The sequence below is a fragment of the Thermobia domestica genome, chromosome 9 (genome assembly GCF_964235325.1).
Source record: "Thermobia domestica chromosome 9, izTheDome1.hap1.1, whole genome shotgun sequence".
Lineage (NCBI taxonomy): Eukaryota > Metazoa > Arthropoda > Insecta > Zygentoma > Lepismatidae > Thermobia > Thermobia domestica.
In genome coordinates, this window is record NC_137462.1 from 72,029,799 (window position 1) to 72,048,408 (window position 18,610).

At 37.5% G+C, this 18,610-nt stretch overlaps 2 protein-coding genes across 2 annotated transcripts in view; one reads left to right on the forward strand and one right to left on the reverse strand.

Annotated features, from left to right (window-relative positions):
- The window catches only part of LOC145694743 (uncharacterized), a 126,928-nt gene that overhangs the window by 104,010 nt on the left and 4,308 nt on the right, over positions 1-18,610 (forward strand). Inside the window, exon 3 of the mRNA XM_081771350.1 lies at positions 12,791-13,803. Within this exon, the coding sequence (XP_081627476.1) occupies positions 12,791-13,803 (1,013 nt within the window). The remainder of the gene's footprint in view (positions 1-12,790; positions 13,804-18,610) is intronic.
- Positions 1-18,610, reverse strand: part of LOC145694744 (uncharacterized) — a 184,683-nt gene that overhangs the window by 6,579 nt on the left and 159,494 nt on the right. The gene's annotated exons all lie outside the window — the stretch shown is intronic.

Consider the following 18,610-nt stretch of genomic DNA (forward strand, 5'->3'; position numbering starts at 1 on the left):
GTTCAGTGTATTTACAAAGTTAGGCCCGAAAAGGCTCGAGAAATATGGTTGTATATTTAAAAGTGTACGGCCCGAGCCCGTGCAGGCCTCTAGAATGAGACAGCTATCATCCTGGAACACTGCGCCATTGTCCGGGAAGTGTTCGAACCATAGCGTGAAAATGGTCCTATAATCCTTGGCAGTGACACACCCCTCTAGAACAGTTAGCGGCCCAACGTCTGCCATGATATTGCACCTCAAACCATCAAGGATCCATCTCTATGTGTGACTGTGGGTACCAAGCAGTCTGGGTCCTATGTATCAAAGGGGCTTCTCCAGACAAACACTTTGTTGTTTGGAAAACAGTGTAGCTGGACTCATTCGCGAATATTACACGTCTTAGGTTATCCAACGTCCAGCTTTTATGCCTTTGGTACCACTGAACCCGCTTTGCGGCATTTGTGCTATAGACGAAAGGCTTCGGCATCTCAACCTTTTCATGGATATTGGCCTTATGCAGGCATCAACAGACTGTTTTCGTGCACACGGTTTCTGTGAGATGTGTTCACTTCTGCGGTGATTGCCGACGGGGTGGTTTTCCGTTTTTGTGCAACAATCCTAGTCATTGTAATGACGTCCCTTTCAGACAACTTCCGTTTTCCCCCTGCAGTTGCTCCTGGATGTAGTGCATACTTCCTGTTCATATGTACACATCACCCTAGACACTGTAGCTCATGAGACGTCACAAAGTGTTGCAGTTTTGGACACATATGCACCTGTTAGACGTACCTCTACTATCTACCTCTTTTTAAGTTGGATATGTCCCCCATTATACCGCTCTATACACACGATTTGACGTTCACTGACGAACTTTTTTCTACTGGAGTGACTACCAAGGACCCACACACGTGATTCATTGCACAAAAGCTCAATATAAACTACCAGCTGGCTCTGGTGAGACCCGCGAACATTCTGTTATTTACGTAAGTGTTTCAGTTTCAATGTCCACTACCTGTACAATACATACTATATATGACTGACGGTGAGAGCTGTTGACTTTGTCCAAGATTGTGCTGGACAGTTTCACTTCTTGTTTGGTAATAAAGAAAGAAAGAACCTCGACAATGCGTTTCAACTGATGAAATCATAGCTAAATTTCAGTGGCGGCTGGTACTATATGTTGCATGGTTGTGCAACCGGATATTTCTTTAATACTAAAGATATTTTTTAAGCATTAAAGTAGTGTATCAGTAAAAAATAAATCTTTGCTCTTGAGCGCAAAACAGTATTGATGCATTTCTAAAAAATAAATAAATAAATAAATAAATAAAAATAAAAAACTGAAAGAAAGAGAGTGATATACAAATCCAGTGGCAGCAAGCGTTGCCACTGGAAGCAGTAACATTGAGCATATGGCAGCGAGCTCCTATCTCTTAACATGAGGAAGTGGATTTATTCTTGCATCGCCGCTATCCTCCCGTATTACGCGTTTCCAGTTGCTATTTCGTTGCAACTGGTATATAGTCAGCTTTTGTAGTAGTTACGAATTCCTCCGTTTGGCAAAGCTTGACTCAATTGATAGGTTGAGTGAGATATAGACGCTTGGAAGAAAGAAGTTAGTCACCAAACAGAAACTCGCAAAGAGCAAATACGCATCTGGTGGTAGCAGGCGCGGATCCAAGCTGAATATTTGGGGGAGGGCAGTCGTTCGAAGTCAATAGATTTTATTTTACATTTATAATACAAAGGTAAAAATTCTTGGGATAGATTTTATTTTTAAAATAAAAAAATATCCTATTCTGGGGGGAAGGGGGCCGATCGAGACTCGAAGAAGATCTTACCACTGGTCTAATTCCTAGCTGTGTGTCGCTCGTGCACATGATCCCGTGTTCAGTTTTCGGCGGAGAGCATAAAAAATTAATCTCAAATTATTCACTTTCAATACTCATCTGTCTTCTTTAGCCTAAATTGCTGGAATGTTAAACTATTATTTTTTTTTTTTTTCATTTTCGAAGGAAAAAATCTTAGATTTCATGCTTCTTTATAATAGAACAGCAGACAAAATTACGTAGTTACTGAAAATGAACTCTTTGTCCCTTATATTCATACAAAGAAATGCTGACAAAATGCATATTTTCGGAGGAGAGAGGTGTTTCTGTACCTTAAAGAAAATAAAGCGGAAAATATTTGCAGTAGCGATGCTTTCTATTCAGAAAAACTTGGCGAGCAGCATTTCAGATTTCAATGAAGTCATAGAAGAATTTGAAGCTCGAAAAGAACGAAGAAAGACCTTCCATTCTAAAATAATGCATAGTTTACTTAATTAAATAATTTTGTTTAACTGTGTGCATGAATATATGCAATTTTCTTGCTTTTTTTCTTCTTTTTGTGTTAACGATGTCATTCATGGCTTCAGCACATGCTATATATTCGATTTATCTCTTGTTCAATAACATGAACATAGAAGTTTTGTATATAAATAGTGTATAAACGTAAATTGATAGAGGTTGTTTGAAAAAAAAGGAAATATCTTATATATTAAATCAATATTAGAGAATAGACTTTAATCAGTAAATATACAAATGGAGCTTATAAGGACTTTTCTCTTCATATTTCCTTAATATTTTTTGGATAAGACTCAAGAATGCTGGGGGGAGGGGAACACTTGCGCGTAACTACATACGTTTGATATTGCAACATTGTAACCTGTACTTTTACAGGCCACGAACCGCTACTACTAAATTTAATAATTACATCAGTGATGTATTTATTCAGTTCGCGTTGTGAGTGAAATCGAGAATTTCCCTTTAGTAGAAGCACGACAAGACAGGCTATAGAATTAGAAGCAAGATTTTAGTCTACCTCCAGCGCCGGTGCGACAGTGAGTGCATGTTGTAAGTTGTTCGTAAACTGCGCCCTCCAAGCAAGGGCTCCGATCCTGGGGGTCCCCCCAAAAGCTCACGTGGGCCCCTATTGAATTTATGAATATACAATATTTGGCATAATTTGAATGCAATTTGTCTTAAAATCCTCATATATATATAACTTCTGCATCTCAATGGACCCCCCAAAATTTACAGAGAAATCGGCGCCCTTGCCTCAAAGTCGGGGTTGCCAACTTTTCTTAAGAAAAAATCGGGACGGGATAATCGGTGTTGATTACCCCCCCCCCTCCCGGAGACGACTATACGCACGACGAGTCGTTGAAAACAATGTAAATAATCAGCTGAATAGCATGAACCAGAATGAATGCAGCACCTCTTTTTTTTATTTGTTTATGTTCCCACTCACTGCTCATCACTAGGTATAAGCAATATGGGCCTATGCAACAAATTCAAACCAAAACAACTGCAATTTATTTGATATAAACAAAGTTTAGAGAGAAAACTATATGGAATTTACATCACAAATGAGTTCATAACATTGTTAGGGAATTACTGACAAAAAGGTACTACTAAAGTCAAGTTTTATTCTTTGGTTATCATTATACAACAAATTCAAACTGAAATAATTGTAATTTATTTAATATAAGAAAACTATATAAAATGTTTGATTTTTATCACCAACAAATGAGTTCCTATAAAGAATGACTGAAACAGCCTATCAACTAAACAAGTCCTTCCCTTGGCTATTTCCTTTGGGAATAACTATAAATTAAAGGAGAGCTGCTAACTACTTTTTTCATGAGTCAAATTAAAAACAAATTTGTTAAATTGATTCTGTACTTTAAACTGTGCGTGTAAAAGAATAAGGTATTCCTTTGTAAAAATGGCCCATTAAAATATTGACTTTGAAAATCGATAAATCGGGACAATATGCGTCTCGACGAGTGTCGGGACACGGAACACATCAGCCAGAAATCGGTACAGTCCCGACAGAATCGGGACTGTTGGCAATCCTGCTCCAAGTAGGCGCAGAAACTATAATTATGTAGGAAAGTTATTAACACCAAATTATTTTGTACAAATAGTGGCTGAAAGTGTGAAAAAATACCTCATCATCAATATTATTTAGTCAACTCTTCCCGAAGGAACGCAAAAGAACACAGGGAAATTCGTCTGCACGATATTTGGAAAACTGAAATAAGCAATTATCACTAATGAATGGTGCAGTGATTACAAATCAGTCAACTGTATCTTCTGCGAGTGATATGCAAAATACAATTATTGGGTCTATGGCAAAATTGTTTTCTCACGTTAATGTTAATCAAATTCATATGTTAACGCATATAAAACTCCAACTTATAATTTAAAGTGTTAGTACGTTTTTGTAGTGATATTCAAGTGATGTGTATTAAAATTCAAAATACAAGTTTCACGTATCCTTTCAAAATCATATAATTACACAATATAATATGATAGTATAAATTTATATGTATATTATAGCATGAAAATATAGTAATTAATTTGCTCATTCAATTTTAGGATATTTATACTTTGTATTAGTGCTCATACAACTCAACAATATTCATATTGAGCTGTATCAACACTAGTGACAAAATTAGAGTCTGTATTTAGCGTATATTGCCTAAACAATCTGACCCGAACTCTGTGCTCCGAACCATTTTGTCCAGTGGCTATATAGTCGGCGTTACTGGTAACTCCGAATCAACGTTGAGACCAACCTATCATATAAATGGCCAGCCCTACATAGAGACATACGGAATTGAATCATAATGTTACAAAAATGGCTTCCTACCGAACAGGAACATTGGGACCGACCCAAATAATTTTATAATTTAAAAAAAAACATGGTTCAAATATGCACTTATATGGTCATTAAAAACTAGGGATGCATTCGAGTCGAGTCGAGTCGAGATTTAAGCCTGTCTCGACTCGTCTCGAGAAAATGTTGTCTCGACTCGTGTCTCGACTCGAAAATATGTTTCTGTCTCAACTCGTGTCTCGACTCGACAGTCTCTGTCTCGACTCGACTCGAATTCGAGTCGAGACGTCTCGAAATTCGAGTCGAGACAAAATGTACGAGTTAAAATATACCCACACATCAGCCAGACCATCATGACTACCTACCTAATTGTCAGTATGTCGACTTTTGGCATGGATAAAAACGGCGACACGTCTTGGCATACATGCAATGATTCTTGATAGGTCGCAGGAGAGAGCTGGCACCACATGTGCTCACTCAGGTCACCTAATTCCCGTAAATTCCGGGAAGGGGGGCGATGTGTTCTGACGTCACGTTCAATCACATCCCACAAGGGACATCACTCAAATGTCCGGCTCCAATTTCAACGAAACTTTTTTTGCTGATAGAAGGCATGTATGCACCATTACTTGTGATGACAAATTTTTGCCATGGTGCATGTTTTCTATTTTTTTTTTAATAACTTTTAAGAGTTGTGATGTGGTTATTAGAGATTACTACAGAAGCCCCTTACTACCCTTTGTAAACGGAGCGTTAATGAAGAAAAGTGAAGAAAAACCATGTGGATACATATAAGTCCTGGGGGGAAATCGTATGGTAGATATGACCTTGATGGCAGCCATCTTGAAATCCGACATTTTGAATTAAGATCAAGTTTTCAAAATGGGAATAGGGTAATATGATACATAATTTCGGGCTAGAATTTAATTAGAAAAATAATGGTGAGGTTAGTTTTAAGATACACCCATTTGGGGGAAAGTTACCGGCATATTAATTGTTTTTACTTACTGTGTGCGTAAGACCCTTCTTACTTTCGTCTCAAGACCTGTAAATCGGTCGCAACGGCAGAGCCCGGTTTTGCACTAGTGTTTAGAAATCTTTAAAATCACTTGAGGCAATATTTGTGGATTATTGTATTGTATTTTGCCTTTAATTAAATTTGAACCCACTTCATGATCTTGTGTAAAGTATCACTAAAAGAGAATTTCTGTTTTTATGGAGAACGTAAGCATAGCAATTATAAAAGGTGAGTAAGGTCCGTATGTATTTATAAGAAAGTTTATTTTACGAGTCTTTTGTGGTTCCGCCAACCTATTCTTTAGTTGTTTTTTTTTAAATACTCATATCTCATAAATAAAAGAGCTATTATAAAATCTCTTACCACTATTCTTTAATACTTATAAAATTTTATTTATTGTAAAAGCACTGGCGAGATATTTCTTATCGCCCACTAAAATTATGGTGGAGCTCCTTCGTGGCTAACGGTTAGCATACTTGCCTTTGGCGTGGGAAACCTGGGCTTGATTCCCGGTGGGAGTTCATGTAATTCGGATTCCACGTTAATCAGTAGGTCCACGTCTCACATAGCCTCGCTGCTGAACGGGACGTTAAACTCAGAATCAATTCAACTCAAAATTAGGGTTTTGACTTTATTATGATGTCATTAGTTTAAACGCCCAACTGCCCAGTAATTATAAACATTAACTACATGATAAAATTGTAATTTGTGACGACTAAAATATCAGAAATTAAAGATTATTCTTTGGGTTTTGGAACATTTTGAAAAACGTGAAAAACTGGTACTGCACCGATACAACACACCTTTTGGATTTGTCATTGTGTAAAGTGATACAAACTAAAGAAGAATTACAACTTTATGAAATTCTATTAGGACTTATTATTTAGAAATAAACACCAAATAAGTGTAATAGTTCATATCCGTATCAAATACCAAGTTTATGATGAATCAACTACACAAAGTAGGATCCAAAAACGCTCATTGCAATTTGTTCCATCCTTCAGTCGAACCAGGAACTGAAACATAAAGAGTGACATTTTCTTTTTAAAGATACTTTCTCCAGCTAAGTATTGTGAAGGTTTATGTCAGTAGAAGGAATTGCATTCCATTATACAAGCGCAGTTTCACAACTTTATGTACACATTACTAAATATCGAACACCCTTGTCCATATGATTGGTACGTGTCTTTGGTGCGGGAGACCTAGGTTCGATTTCCGATGGGAACTCCTGTGGTTCTGAACCCACGTTAATTTGTAAGTTCACGTCTCATATAGCCTTGATGCTGAAAGGGACACTAAACTCTAATCTAATACTAAATACAAATATTTAAAGAAAAATGATGACGCACCAAGATGACGTGAATTTGGCTATCAAATCCATTTTGTGTTTTCAGTTATTTTCTAGTAGTATTTTTTCTAGGCATCCTTTCAAAAGACAGTGATGCAAATTTCGTAACTGCGAATTCCTGTTAGAAGCCATGAAATTATCCGATTAGATGCAAAATTTCCCGTCCATTAAAATAGATACCGTAAATTTACAATATCTAACAATAAATAATTTTGAAAGATATCGCTTTCGAGGGAAAAAATGAAGTGAAATCTTTGAGTTTTACGTCCCACGCTTATGCCGGTTAGGCTAAAGGAGAGAGGTGGTGATGAGAAATTAGTGAAATCGTGGAATGAAGAAAGTGGGAGGAACGGAAGAACCCCGAGGAAACCCTGCACACGGTGTTTGTCCACCACAAAGTTCACTTGGTGCGAGCTGGGATCGAACCTGGGTCCCCAAGCACCAGAGGTGAACGATCTACCACTGAGCCACCGCGGCCCCGCTTTAGAGGGGCCATGACGTATAGTTGAACTCATTCTCGTAGTATGAAAGGCTTTATTTATAATTATGCATGATAGGATCACAAACAAAATTTTAAAATATTATGTGCACTTTCTTTTAACAAACATTATATTGTCTTTTATGGTGTGGAAGGGAATGTTATGTTTGAAAAAAGTCCTTAACACGATTCTTGTTGCTACACACTGCATGTTCCTAGCCACAGAAAAGATGCAGCGATAGGTAGGCTATTTTTCAATTGCTTTACATTAGCTTGATGTTTCAAGTCTTCTGTGTGTTTCTGAAGGTCACTTTTACCACAAAAGAGCTCAATATTAACATGTCTTACATAGCTTTGGTTCGATTCTCAACACGGACTGCAACTACCCGTTAAATTGTGCATCCGAAAGGCACTCTTTGTTAAACCTCGCTTATCACCGCTCATCTTAATAATATATATAACTTCACCGCGAAGCAAATGTTGCATTTCTCTCTTTCATCCTAACACAAAACTAAACTAACCACAGCTGTGACACGAAGGAGCTATTTCGAACAGAAACAAGCTGTGCTTCATAGAGATGTGTACCAAATGATAGAAGTATAAAGTATTGTTTTCTTTCCTGTTTATTGATATCAGTTGGTGTTCTTAATGAGTTTACTCATTAGTTTAGAAAGAGTATATATGGAATTTGGACATATGTTGTACGTATTCTCCTGAGAAATTGATGAGACCAGAAAAATTATAACGACAGATGGAATAGGTTTAAGCGCATCTACGTGACTTTATCAAATATTTATTCTCCATAATGGTACCACGCGGAAAACTTGGTATAGGCCTACTTTTATCTTTGCCTCCCTCTGTTAGCTGTTTTGTATCATATATATCGGATGCTTTTGATATTTCTTCTGATCATTAAAACAACAATGGTACCTCTGTGCGTGCAGAAATGCAAAAGCACAAGGTAACTTCCTATTTGTTTTGGAAACAACAAACCCATTTCACGTGTGCGAGAGAAATTGAGCACAGCGAGATCGGGTGTTTACTTACGGTCAGTTCGCAGCAGGAGTCCATGGTAAAAGATTTGGCTATCTCGAAAACACTCCCAAAACCTTACAAATACAAAAGACTGCGCTTCAAAGAAAGTTTAGACACAGATGTTTCAATTTTCTTTTAGCATCTTTCTTCAGCCAAAGAGTCGGTTCATTGTATTCGAAAAAGGGAAGGGAGAAAGGGTGAATTTATATTTTATGTGGGGGGTAACGTTGTAAGTAGTATACATACCGCTTCCGACTCTGTACTGAAGCACTTCCTTTAGCGGTATATCACTAGATCTATCCGGACCCTCATCCCACCTCAAGTTGTAAAGTAGAAAGGGACAGAAGTATTCAACATGACTGCGTACTTGAGTTTCAGTTCGCAATACTAAAACCAGTGAGCAAGTAAACAGTCTTTTGTAGGATCGTGTTTTACTTCTTGAATTTATTTTTGAACATTTCTGTGAATTCAACAACAGAACGCAGTAGAAATACGGACTAGTTTTTACTCCAACCATTGCTTTCGCTCCAACCCAAGGATGCCACATTTATGATTTCGTACTAGATTTAGTGATTTTACTATTGAACTAGTGATCTAGTACGTACTTTGGGTAAATAGGCACATTCTAGTGATTTTTTTTGCATTTTTTCTGATGCAGACAAATGGGAAGGAAATGGTTCTTAAAATAAAAGGAAGAAGTATATTGCAGTTCAAAACAAATGTAGAAACCTTAAATTATTTTTTCTTTTCCCTCTGACTGAATGAAATCCCTGCTGTGTAACGACCTTAGGTAAATAACGGCTATCTTTGGTCCGCTACCTCCTTTTGTTAGCCGACATGAGATGGGTTACTTTTTTTTCTGGAAGAAAGTGAAGAAATAATTATCCAGTACATTTACGTTCTGTCAGGCACACAGGCGCAGTCTGTACTTGTTTCCTAACGAATTTTAGCAACATAACATAAATGAAACATATGTACCAGAAAATAGAGGCAGTACAAACGGAAATTTTCATCTGTGATACATTTGATGAGAAATATAGTTAGATGTCACGTGCAAGCACTCTAAACATGTCCTATCCTGTAATTCTATTCGTATGTTTATGTAGGTGAGACTGAGAAATCAAGAAACAATAATAACTGGTTTTCTTCCAGGGGAAAAATCTAAATGTGAAGGGGTGTTACACTGGGACTTTAATTGCGTCCTTTGTACAAGATTAACAAGTGATAGCAATTTTCTAATTTATTTTAGTTCTTGGGGAGAGGAAGATGGAAGCGAACCCTCGTAAGGACCTCTGCAAGGAAACATGAATACTATGTTTCACAAAATAGTTTTACATTACACAAAATAGTTATATATATATATATATATATATATATATATATTGAGTTTTAGTCAGGGTTTTCATTCTGCAGGAGAGGGGGGGGGGAATAGTAATACCTGACGAACATTTTCTATTCTCAGAGTGTTGCAATGATAGCATTTCCTCCATTATAACTTGGCCAAGCTAGTTGCATTATATGTAAGGATTAAGTTAGGCTAAAAAGCTTAAATTTCTATGGCTGTTTTACTCTGTACCCATGTTTCTCATTTTCGGTCTACGGGACTCTGTGTCCGGAAATTTTCGATGGCTTCCAAGTCGGAAAATAAGTGTATCATAGGCATATATATTATATGTATGGTTATATGAGGCATGGATCTACAGTTTAAAGTGGGATACCGGTAACAACTTCATGAGCTTCCACCGTAAATCGAACCAGAGTCTCCCGCGATCAAGGCGTATGTGTTAACCATACAGCCACGAGGAAATTCACATAAGCACACACACATATATATTGTTGAGTTTATTTTGACTTTACCGTCTCTTTCAGCAGCGAGGATATATGAAATGTAGACCTACTGATTAACGTATAATCCTAACTACATGAGCTCGCGCCGGGAATTGAACCCGAGTCTTCCACGGCAAAGACGCGTACACTAGCCGCGGAGTTCATACACACACACAGAATCAGAGTCCTCACACACCAAGGGTGAGAGCTGTGCCACTGAGTCACAGCGGCCACGAGGCTAGGTCGAGTCCACTTTACGTTCATAGTTTCTTAGTACATAAATGTTACGATTATGAAATAGATTTTCCTTAATGAGCTGCATAAAAACAAAAGCTTTCGAAATGCATTAAACAATTAGCTCTATTTGAGTGTGAACTTAAAGTTATATCAGAGTGTAAATACGGATACGCACCAAAGCTCGAAAACTTAATACACTATTTCTCCTATATAGTCAGCATGTATCAAGCAATCGTTCAGCTTTCATTTGAGAGGATGGAAATCGAAGGCCCCTGAACAACTATGTTACTAATGTGCGGAATGTATTTATCTTACAGTGAACTGCTTTGATGCCAAGTGGCCTAACTCCAAAATTGAAATTTTCCAGGAGTGAAAGTTGAAGTTCAATATCTCATGAACAATTCATATTTCTTTTATGTTGGGAACCAAAAGCATAACTACTGTATGTAGTTCATTGTTTTATAATTTAGTGTTTAAAAAATCCTTTTAAAAAACACCTATTCATAGAAGTGAATGGTACTTATCTGTACTAGTTCTTGGCATCCAAGCAGTCCATTTATTGTAATACTAGCTTAAAATACCCATTCTTCGCATGGGGGCTGTATTTGGAAGTCAACACCTGTGGAAGTATCACCATTCATTTCAGTGACCGCGAAAACTATGGATTTGACACTAGTATCAATCAATATGGGCTATTTATACATGTCTCGGTATTTCTCACCCGCTGACACCCGGCCCGCATACAGTAGTAGCTGAATTTGCAAGTCATCGCTGATGGAAGTGTCACCATTGATCTCAGCGACCGTGAAAACTATGGATTTGACACTAATGTCGATCAATTTGGATTACTTTTACTACATGTCTCGCTAAACGCCCCCCTGAGACCCCCTGGTTCCAATTTTGACAAAAACGCTTCGCCTTAGACTGGGACCTGGACCAAGGTATCCGTGACCAAAATTTGGTAACTCTCGGTCAACTTGTCTGGTCCCCAGGTCGGTCCCAGTAAACGTCCCCCCCGAGACCCCCCCCTGGTTCGAAATTTAAAAAAAAAACGCTTCGTCTTTATCTGGGGCCTGGACTAAGGTACCCGTGACCAAATTTTGGGAACTCTCGGTCCACTCGTCTGGTCCCCAGGTCGCACACAGACAGACAGACAAACACACAAACAAACTCTTTATTTTATTTATATTAGATAAGATATACTATGTAAAATAGTTTCGTATCATAATATGTGATGTACAACAAATGTTACATTATATATTATCCGTAGCTCGTGATATGCTGCAACATATTAAAGCCTCAGAATAGTTGGGCAAGCGAATAATCCAGAAGTTACGTAACCCTATTGTGTTCATGGGAACGAAAACACAATAATTATAACTAAGCTAAATTACTATAGACTACCAACTGCTCATTCAGAGAATTTATGAAGTTCACTTTATCGCAATAGTTTTATACAAACTAGATTTAGACTACGGATAATAGTTTTATACAAACTAGATAATCAATTATTATTATTATCATTATATTTGCAGTACAACCAAATACAACGACATTAACTATTAGTTCTAATTAACTGAATTGAGCTGAAAATTAAATCTTGATCTTTAAATATTAACTATTAATTTTATGCGTTCTGTACCTTTCTGAAGGAATAAAAGCTGGAATTGGTTTCAAGGCTGTTTCTGAGTGAATACTTTCTTCAAAATAATATTAAAAATAATAGAAAGATTTTCGAGACATTCGAGTCGAGTCGAGATTTTTAAGAGCCGTCTCGACTCGACTCGTGTCTCGACTCGAAAATTCGAGTCGAGAAATACGTTTGTCTCGACTCGTCTCGAATTTTACAAAGTGTGTCTCGACTCGAATCTCGACTCGAATTCGAGTCGAGTCGAGTCGAGATTCGAGACATGTCTCGACTCGAGCGCATCCCTATTAAAAACCGCATTTTCGTCTTCAATAGGGTCAGAAATGTCCTTGTATTTAATTAGACATATAAATAGATGCCAGGATAAAAATATACGAGATGTCGTAGAAATCCGACCTTAAGTCATTGCAATTGATTGATATTTTCACCGTATATTACGGTGAGTAGTTTGTGCTCCCAGGTTGGGAACCACTGCTATAAATAGATAATCAATATAAGAACTTTATATTTTGTTTCATAAATACAATTTTAACAAGTTCCATTACTGTATTCTAGGTGCTAGTACTGTAACTCAAAGCCACCAATGGCAACGATCAATAAACAACGCACAGGAAGAGGAGTTCCAAACTCCACAGAGCGACAACAATAGTGTTCAACACACAAACTTTGTCTTGTGTATTTGTGGGATTCATGGTGTAGGAGACTTATGTGCAGAAAATGTACAGCTGCATGCACAAACTAATGCAGAAGACTCAGAAGATGAAGATGAAGAAATTAAAGAACTTGAACGCGTTCAGCAAGACACAAAGGAGAAATTGAGGTGTTTGCAGAAAGAGACTGAAGAAGTATGGGAATATCTCAACCGGGTAAAAAGGGAGAAGCTACGAGAGGTCATGGAGTGTGTGAATAAAAGCAAAGAAAGTGCAGAAAACCAGACACATTCGGAACCACTAAGTCAGAAGGATCAAAGTTTAGATCAACAGAAAACGAGTTTACCCATAGGTCGACATGGACGTCCGCCACCAGCTATAAAAATATCCGATTTGAAAGGAAAAAAATTAGGAACTGTACTCTCAGATTCAATGCGTAAATATTCTGGTATAGACTCGAACAATCAGCTAGAAATGATGAATGTTCAGTTCAACAGTGATAACGTAACAACACCTTTTAAGGATGCAAATCCTGCTGTGGAACAAGCCAACGAAGAAGAGAATATAAAAATAGTATATTCTAGTGAGGAAAATAACTTCAGCTCCTTACCAAGATCTAATGAAATTAATACGAGAGAAGTTAATGCAGCACCTACTGAATTTAAATTCACAGAAATATCTGTTACAGAATTAGATCTTTCTTCACAATCTGTCCAAACGCCACCAATGTTAAGGACCGCAGATGGGCAACTTGACGTCCTCCATGCCGAGCTCAACAACTCAGTACAAACAACAGCAGCGGAAGAACTGAACGAAAGATCAACAACGTTGATACCATTATGTGAGAACTGCAATGACCCTGCCAGATTCTCCTGTGCAGGATGCAAAAGATCTTGGTACTGTAGCTCAAACTGCCAGGTGAGTTTCATTACAATATGCAACACCATGTATTAAAGAAAGAGCAGAGTTCAGTATTTTTTTTTTTATCATACAAACTATATAGGACAGAAACACATTCAGCACATCACAAAATACAGGGAGGTTTAAGTTTAACACGCACACACCACAGAGCGCTGTTGTTGTCTATAATAATATATTCATCGTCTATGGCCTCTGAGGTTTCCAGACCTAACTCCCTGCGATTTTCATTTATAAGGTGCATTAAAGAAAGAGTAGTCCTATATGTTACTTGGTAATCTTCAGGATTTGTGAAGTCTCATTGTGGAAACCATGAATTCAATAACTATAGATCAGTTAGTGGCAAGAAATGGACTGCCGTGTTAAAGTTTACCGCGCTACAATGGGTGCGCATGTTGAATTAATGCAAATTAACTGACCATACACTACACTTTAAACTTTCCTGTATCTAGCAATGTGTGCAATGTGTTTCTACCTTTTACAAAAAGTATGGGGGGAGGAAACCTTGAAATCTGTTATTTCTTTTGGAAACACTAGGTACTAAATATAGGCCTACATTATACATAACATCGAATTAAAATTTTTATATTAAAGTGACATGCCACCCATGTTTCTTTGAAAAATGAATGATATCAGGAAAAAAGGGCTGCTACACTCACACAAGGGATACCGCACCGAACCTTACTCATTCACTTCAACATCCTGAAACAGGTAAAAACCTTGCTGCAGGTGTGCTCAGCATAGAAGATGATCGAACTTATGTACATCTTGTTGCGCACAAATTGCCGCAAGATGTCGCAAACTGATCCTTATCCGTTGCAGAGTCTCAGTGGTAACAGCAGCGAGGCCTCGCGAATATTATGTAGTAGAGCAGAAATTGTACGCGGACTATCCCTGTAAACAACGGATTTTAAGTGGCCCTACAGGAAAAATAAATCAGGCGATCTCATTGGCCATTCCACCAGTCCTCGACGCCCGATCCAATGTCCACGAACTGCTGCATCCAACCATTGTCGAATATTGACAATGAAGTGTGGTGACGCACCATCGTGTTGGGAGTAAAAGTGTTGGCGTTTTGCGAGAGGAAGTTGTCCAACTAAGGTTCCAATATTACTTGTAACAGATTATTTATAGGTTTCACCTGTCAAACTGCCATCTAGGAACACAGGCTCCACCAAAATATTACCATGAATTGCATACCATACATTTATACGAGGGTCAATTTCGGTAACATGAGGATTGCTGTCTGCCCAATACACGTAGTTATGTTTGTTAACAGTTCCATTAAGATGAAACGTCGGAACACATTATGTTAGTTGCGAGGTTGTGTTGTTCTTGTTAGCCGCGAGACAGTGTGCGTATAAACCATCCACAGAATTCACGTTGTGGTCGGCATCATCCCCATGCAACTCCTGCATAAAATGCCCTTAAGGGATGAAAATTATGCTTGTGCAGAATTCTTTGGACAAACATTAAGCTCGTATTACTCTCTTGGGCCACCTTTCGTATTGACCGCATTGAACTGCACGTAACTTTAGCCAGAATGTCAGCGTGTATGGCGTATGTTATCGTCGGTTACGGATCGGGGTCTACCAAAGCGAGGTTGGTCCAAGACGCTGCCTGTCTCCTTGAAGCGTGTCAATAACTTGCCAATCATTGCATGCGATTGCAATGAGAGCTCTGGATGGCGGTGATGAAACTGTTCCGCACCCGCACGGATGCGTGAAGCTGTTCCGTAGATTCAAACCGGATGCATGAAAAAGAACCATTTGTCCTTTGTTTGCAAGTGAAAACATAGTCACTATTCTTCATACACACGGAGACGTGCGAACACCAATTCAACACACCACTCGAATGCAACACACCAGTTGAATGCAACACACAATTCAACACACAAGAGCACAAACAGAACTAAAGGGAAGTGAAAGACGAATGGCGTGTTGCTCGTGTGGCTACGTGAGACACTGCCACTCGGACAAAACAGGCGTATCATGGCACTATGCTCACTTAAGAAAATCGCTCACCGGCGCTTTCTGCAATACTTGACGGTAGAGATGCAAGGGCTCGGAAAAAACCCCGGCTTTTTTGGGAAAAAAAACTCGGTTTTTTCTGCTTTGCTTTTTAGCTTCGGAAATTTTGGGCTTTTTTCAAAATACTGCTTTAAATTGATAAAACAGACTTTGTATCGCTTCTCTATAACACAAAAAATCATTTAATTAGTGGTTGAGATGCTGATAATAATATAAAACATCGAAAATAAACTATGAATTTCGAAAAAATATTTCAAACAATTTTTCTTCAACATATTTACATTATGAATTCCACAGGATTAACCAATGTATATAATAAGAATTTTTAACCTACTATATACAAAAGTAAGCAGAGTTGGCAAGAACCGTGGTTGTTTTTGAATATGCCAAAAACCCGTTTTTTGGGGGATGTTTAAACCAGGCTTTTTCGACTTAGATTTTTTGCTTTATGTATTTATATTACATATTCACAGAAATAGCCTAAGTTTGTTTCGCCTTGATATTATGCAACAGTGGGGTTATGCCGGAAGAACTCCCGGCGGTCAGTAAATTTCTTAAGTTGAGAATCTCCCGCCCTAGCCATTGGGAAAATCCCGTCATTACTTGAAATGTAAGACAATAACGGGAAAATCCTGTTATTGCTTTGCATGTAAAATTTAAAGGTCAACGTACCATAATCAGTACGCTAAAACTGAGGTATTAAATTACAAATTTAGTACCGGTACGCAGATATCATTAAAAGTCCAATCCAAGCTAATGTTGGAAGCTACGTAGGCAATCGATAAATTTTGCCAATTTCTATCAATATATTTAAGCAATATTGGCTTCTTTATAAAACAACACGCATTTAGGCATGCAGAAATATACAATTTGGTTTGTTTCGTATATTTAGGCTTAACATCCTTACGAAATACCGAGGTTATCAAGGAGAAGACTTTCGCTTAAACTGACATCCGAACCGCTACTTGGGTTACGCATGAAAGAAGGATTGTGGTTCGACCGAGAATTGAACATGGGACACCTTGATTAAAAGGTGAAAGGGAAATAAAACTATTGCAGGTGGTTTGATATCTGGAAACGTTACCATGAAGTTCACACGATTAGCATTTTTCATTCTTTTTATTTTTGTGGTTTAATCCAGTTATTAAAAAAAAAAAAAAAAAAAAGTTGGTGTAAATCAGCCAACCCTAAAAGTAAACACTTCTTTGTAAAGAATACACAAATAACTAGCAAAATAGTATGTAGTATTTTTACTTCAAAATATTCCATACCCTCTTTTTGAAACAAAATAAAATTAAAATAAAACATAAGAGAAATACTTAGATTTATATGATACACTTAAAGGCTGCACATCTAGAGCTTTTGGTTCTGTATATTCTTGAAATTCTACAGTTAAGTTTTATATAACCACCATCACAGTTTACCCAATCCTCAAGTTTTCTGAATTTTTAACAATAGGGATTTAACATATCATTACGAACTCCCCCCCCCCAAAAAAAAAAGACTACGGAATATATTTAAGTTAAGCTAAATAAAACTGCACAACAATGACTGAGTGATTAGCTTTTGCGCTTCTATCGGGAAGTCCGGGATTCAACCAGTATTCGACCATTCTGACAAAGCTTTTCTTCATTCCATCTGTGAATGTAGAAATAGTGCGTGTACTGTGAGTTGGGCGACTTCCTTTTTTATTGTTTTTAAATCGTTATTATTACTAATTACCAGCAGTGACGGTTTTGCGAAAGTTAGGGGGGCGGTCTTTCGGACTGAAGCCCGTTCCCCAAAGTTACGGAATGTCTGCAACAAACGAAATATCTATTATTTATGCCTTTACTTATAAACTTTAAGCTCCCGTCAAATAAAAATTACGAATGTTTTAAAAAACTAAACATTAGTAAGAAATCCTTCCCAAAATACTTTTCTAAATCCGCCACTGATTCTCAGTATAAAATGATTTTTAAAGTTGTATCCGGAAGATTATTGCTAAACATATAAACGAAACGAAATATTAGTTATGCCTGTATCTACTCATAAACTTCAAGCACTTCCCAAATAAAATTAGGACTTTTTAGGAAACGAAACAATCAGAAAAAAACCCTCCTAAAGTACTTTTCTAAATCCGCTACTGATTATTTGTATAAATTGGTATTCAAGGTTGTGTCCGGAAAATTATTGCTAAATCACTTCACAGCTACAGTATAACAGAAATGTGGAAGTACGGTTTGACGGATATATTGAAAAACGTACGCTTTGACGGATAAATAGAAAAACGGGCAAGTTTAACTTTTGCGCTAGAAGCTAGAGTACTAAAAGCTCTTAGAAATGAAACACGGATGACAAACTAGAGAAGAAAAAAGATGTCGATAACTCAAAAGTTAAAATAAAGTTAAATAGCCTCTAAAATTACCCTCAAATACTACATTCTTCATGTTAGCTTTAATTCGTAAAACATGTGCTCCATCCATCTTGATGGTGAATTTCAGAGCGAAATATCACATTCAGGTCATGGAATTTTTATCTAACTATAGAATATACTATAAGAAAGCTATTTAGATAGAAAAATCATGAAGTTGAAAAAAGCCAAAATTTCCAAAATTCTCGTTTTTTTCCTAAAAAAGCCGGCTTTTTATGTGAAAAAAAACATCGATTCAAAAAAGCCGGCTTTTTTGCATCTCTACTTGACGGTTTCCTCCCCTCCTATTTCTGCCTGCCTTCAACGGAATATCCCATCAAATAACGCACATTCGAACAGTTACTGTGTCCCAATTCAGGCATTT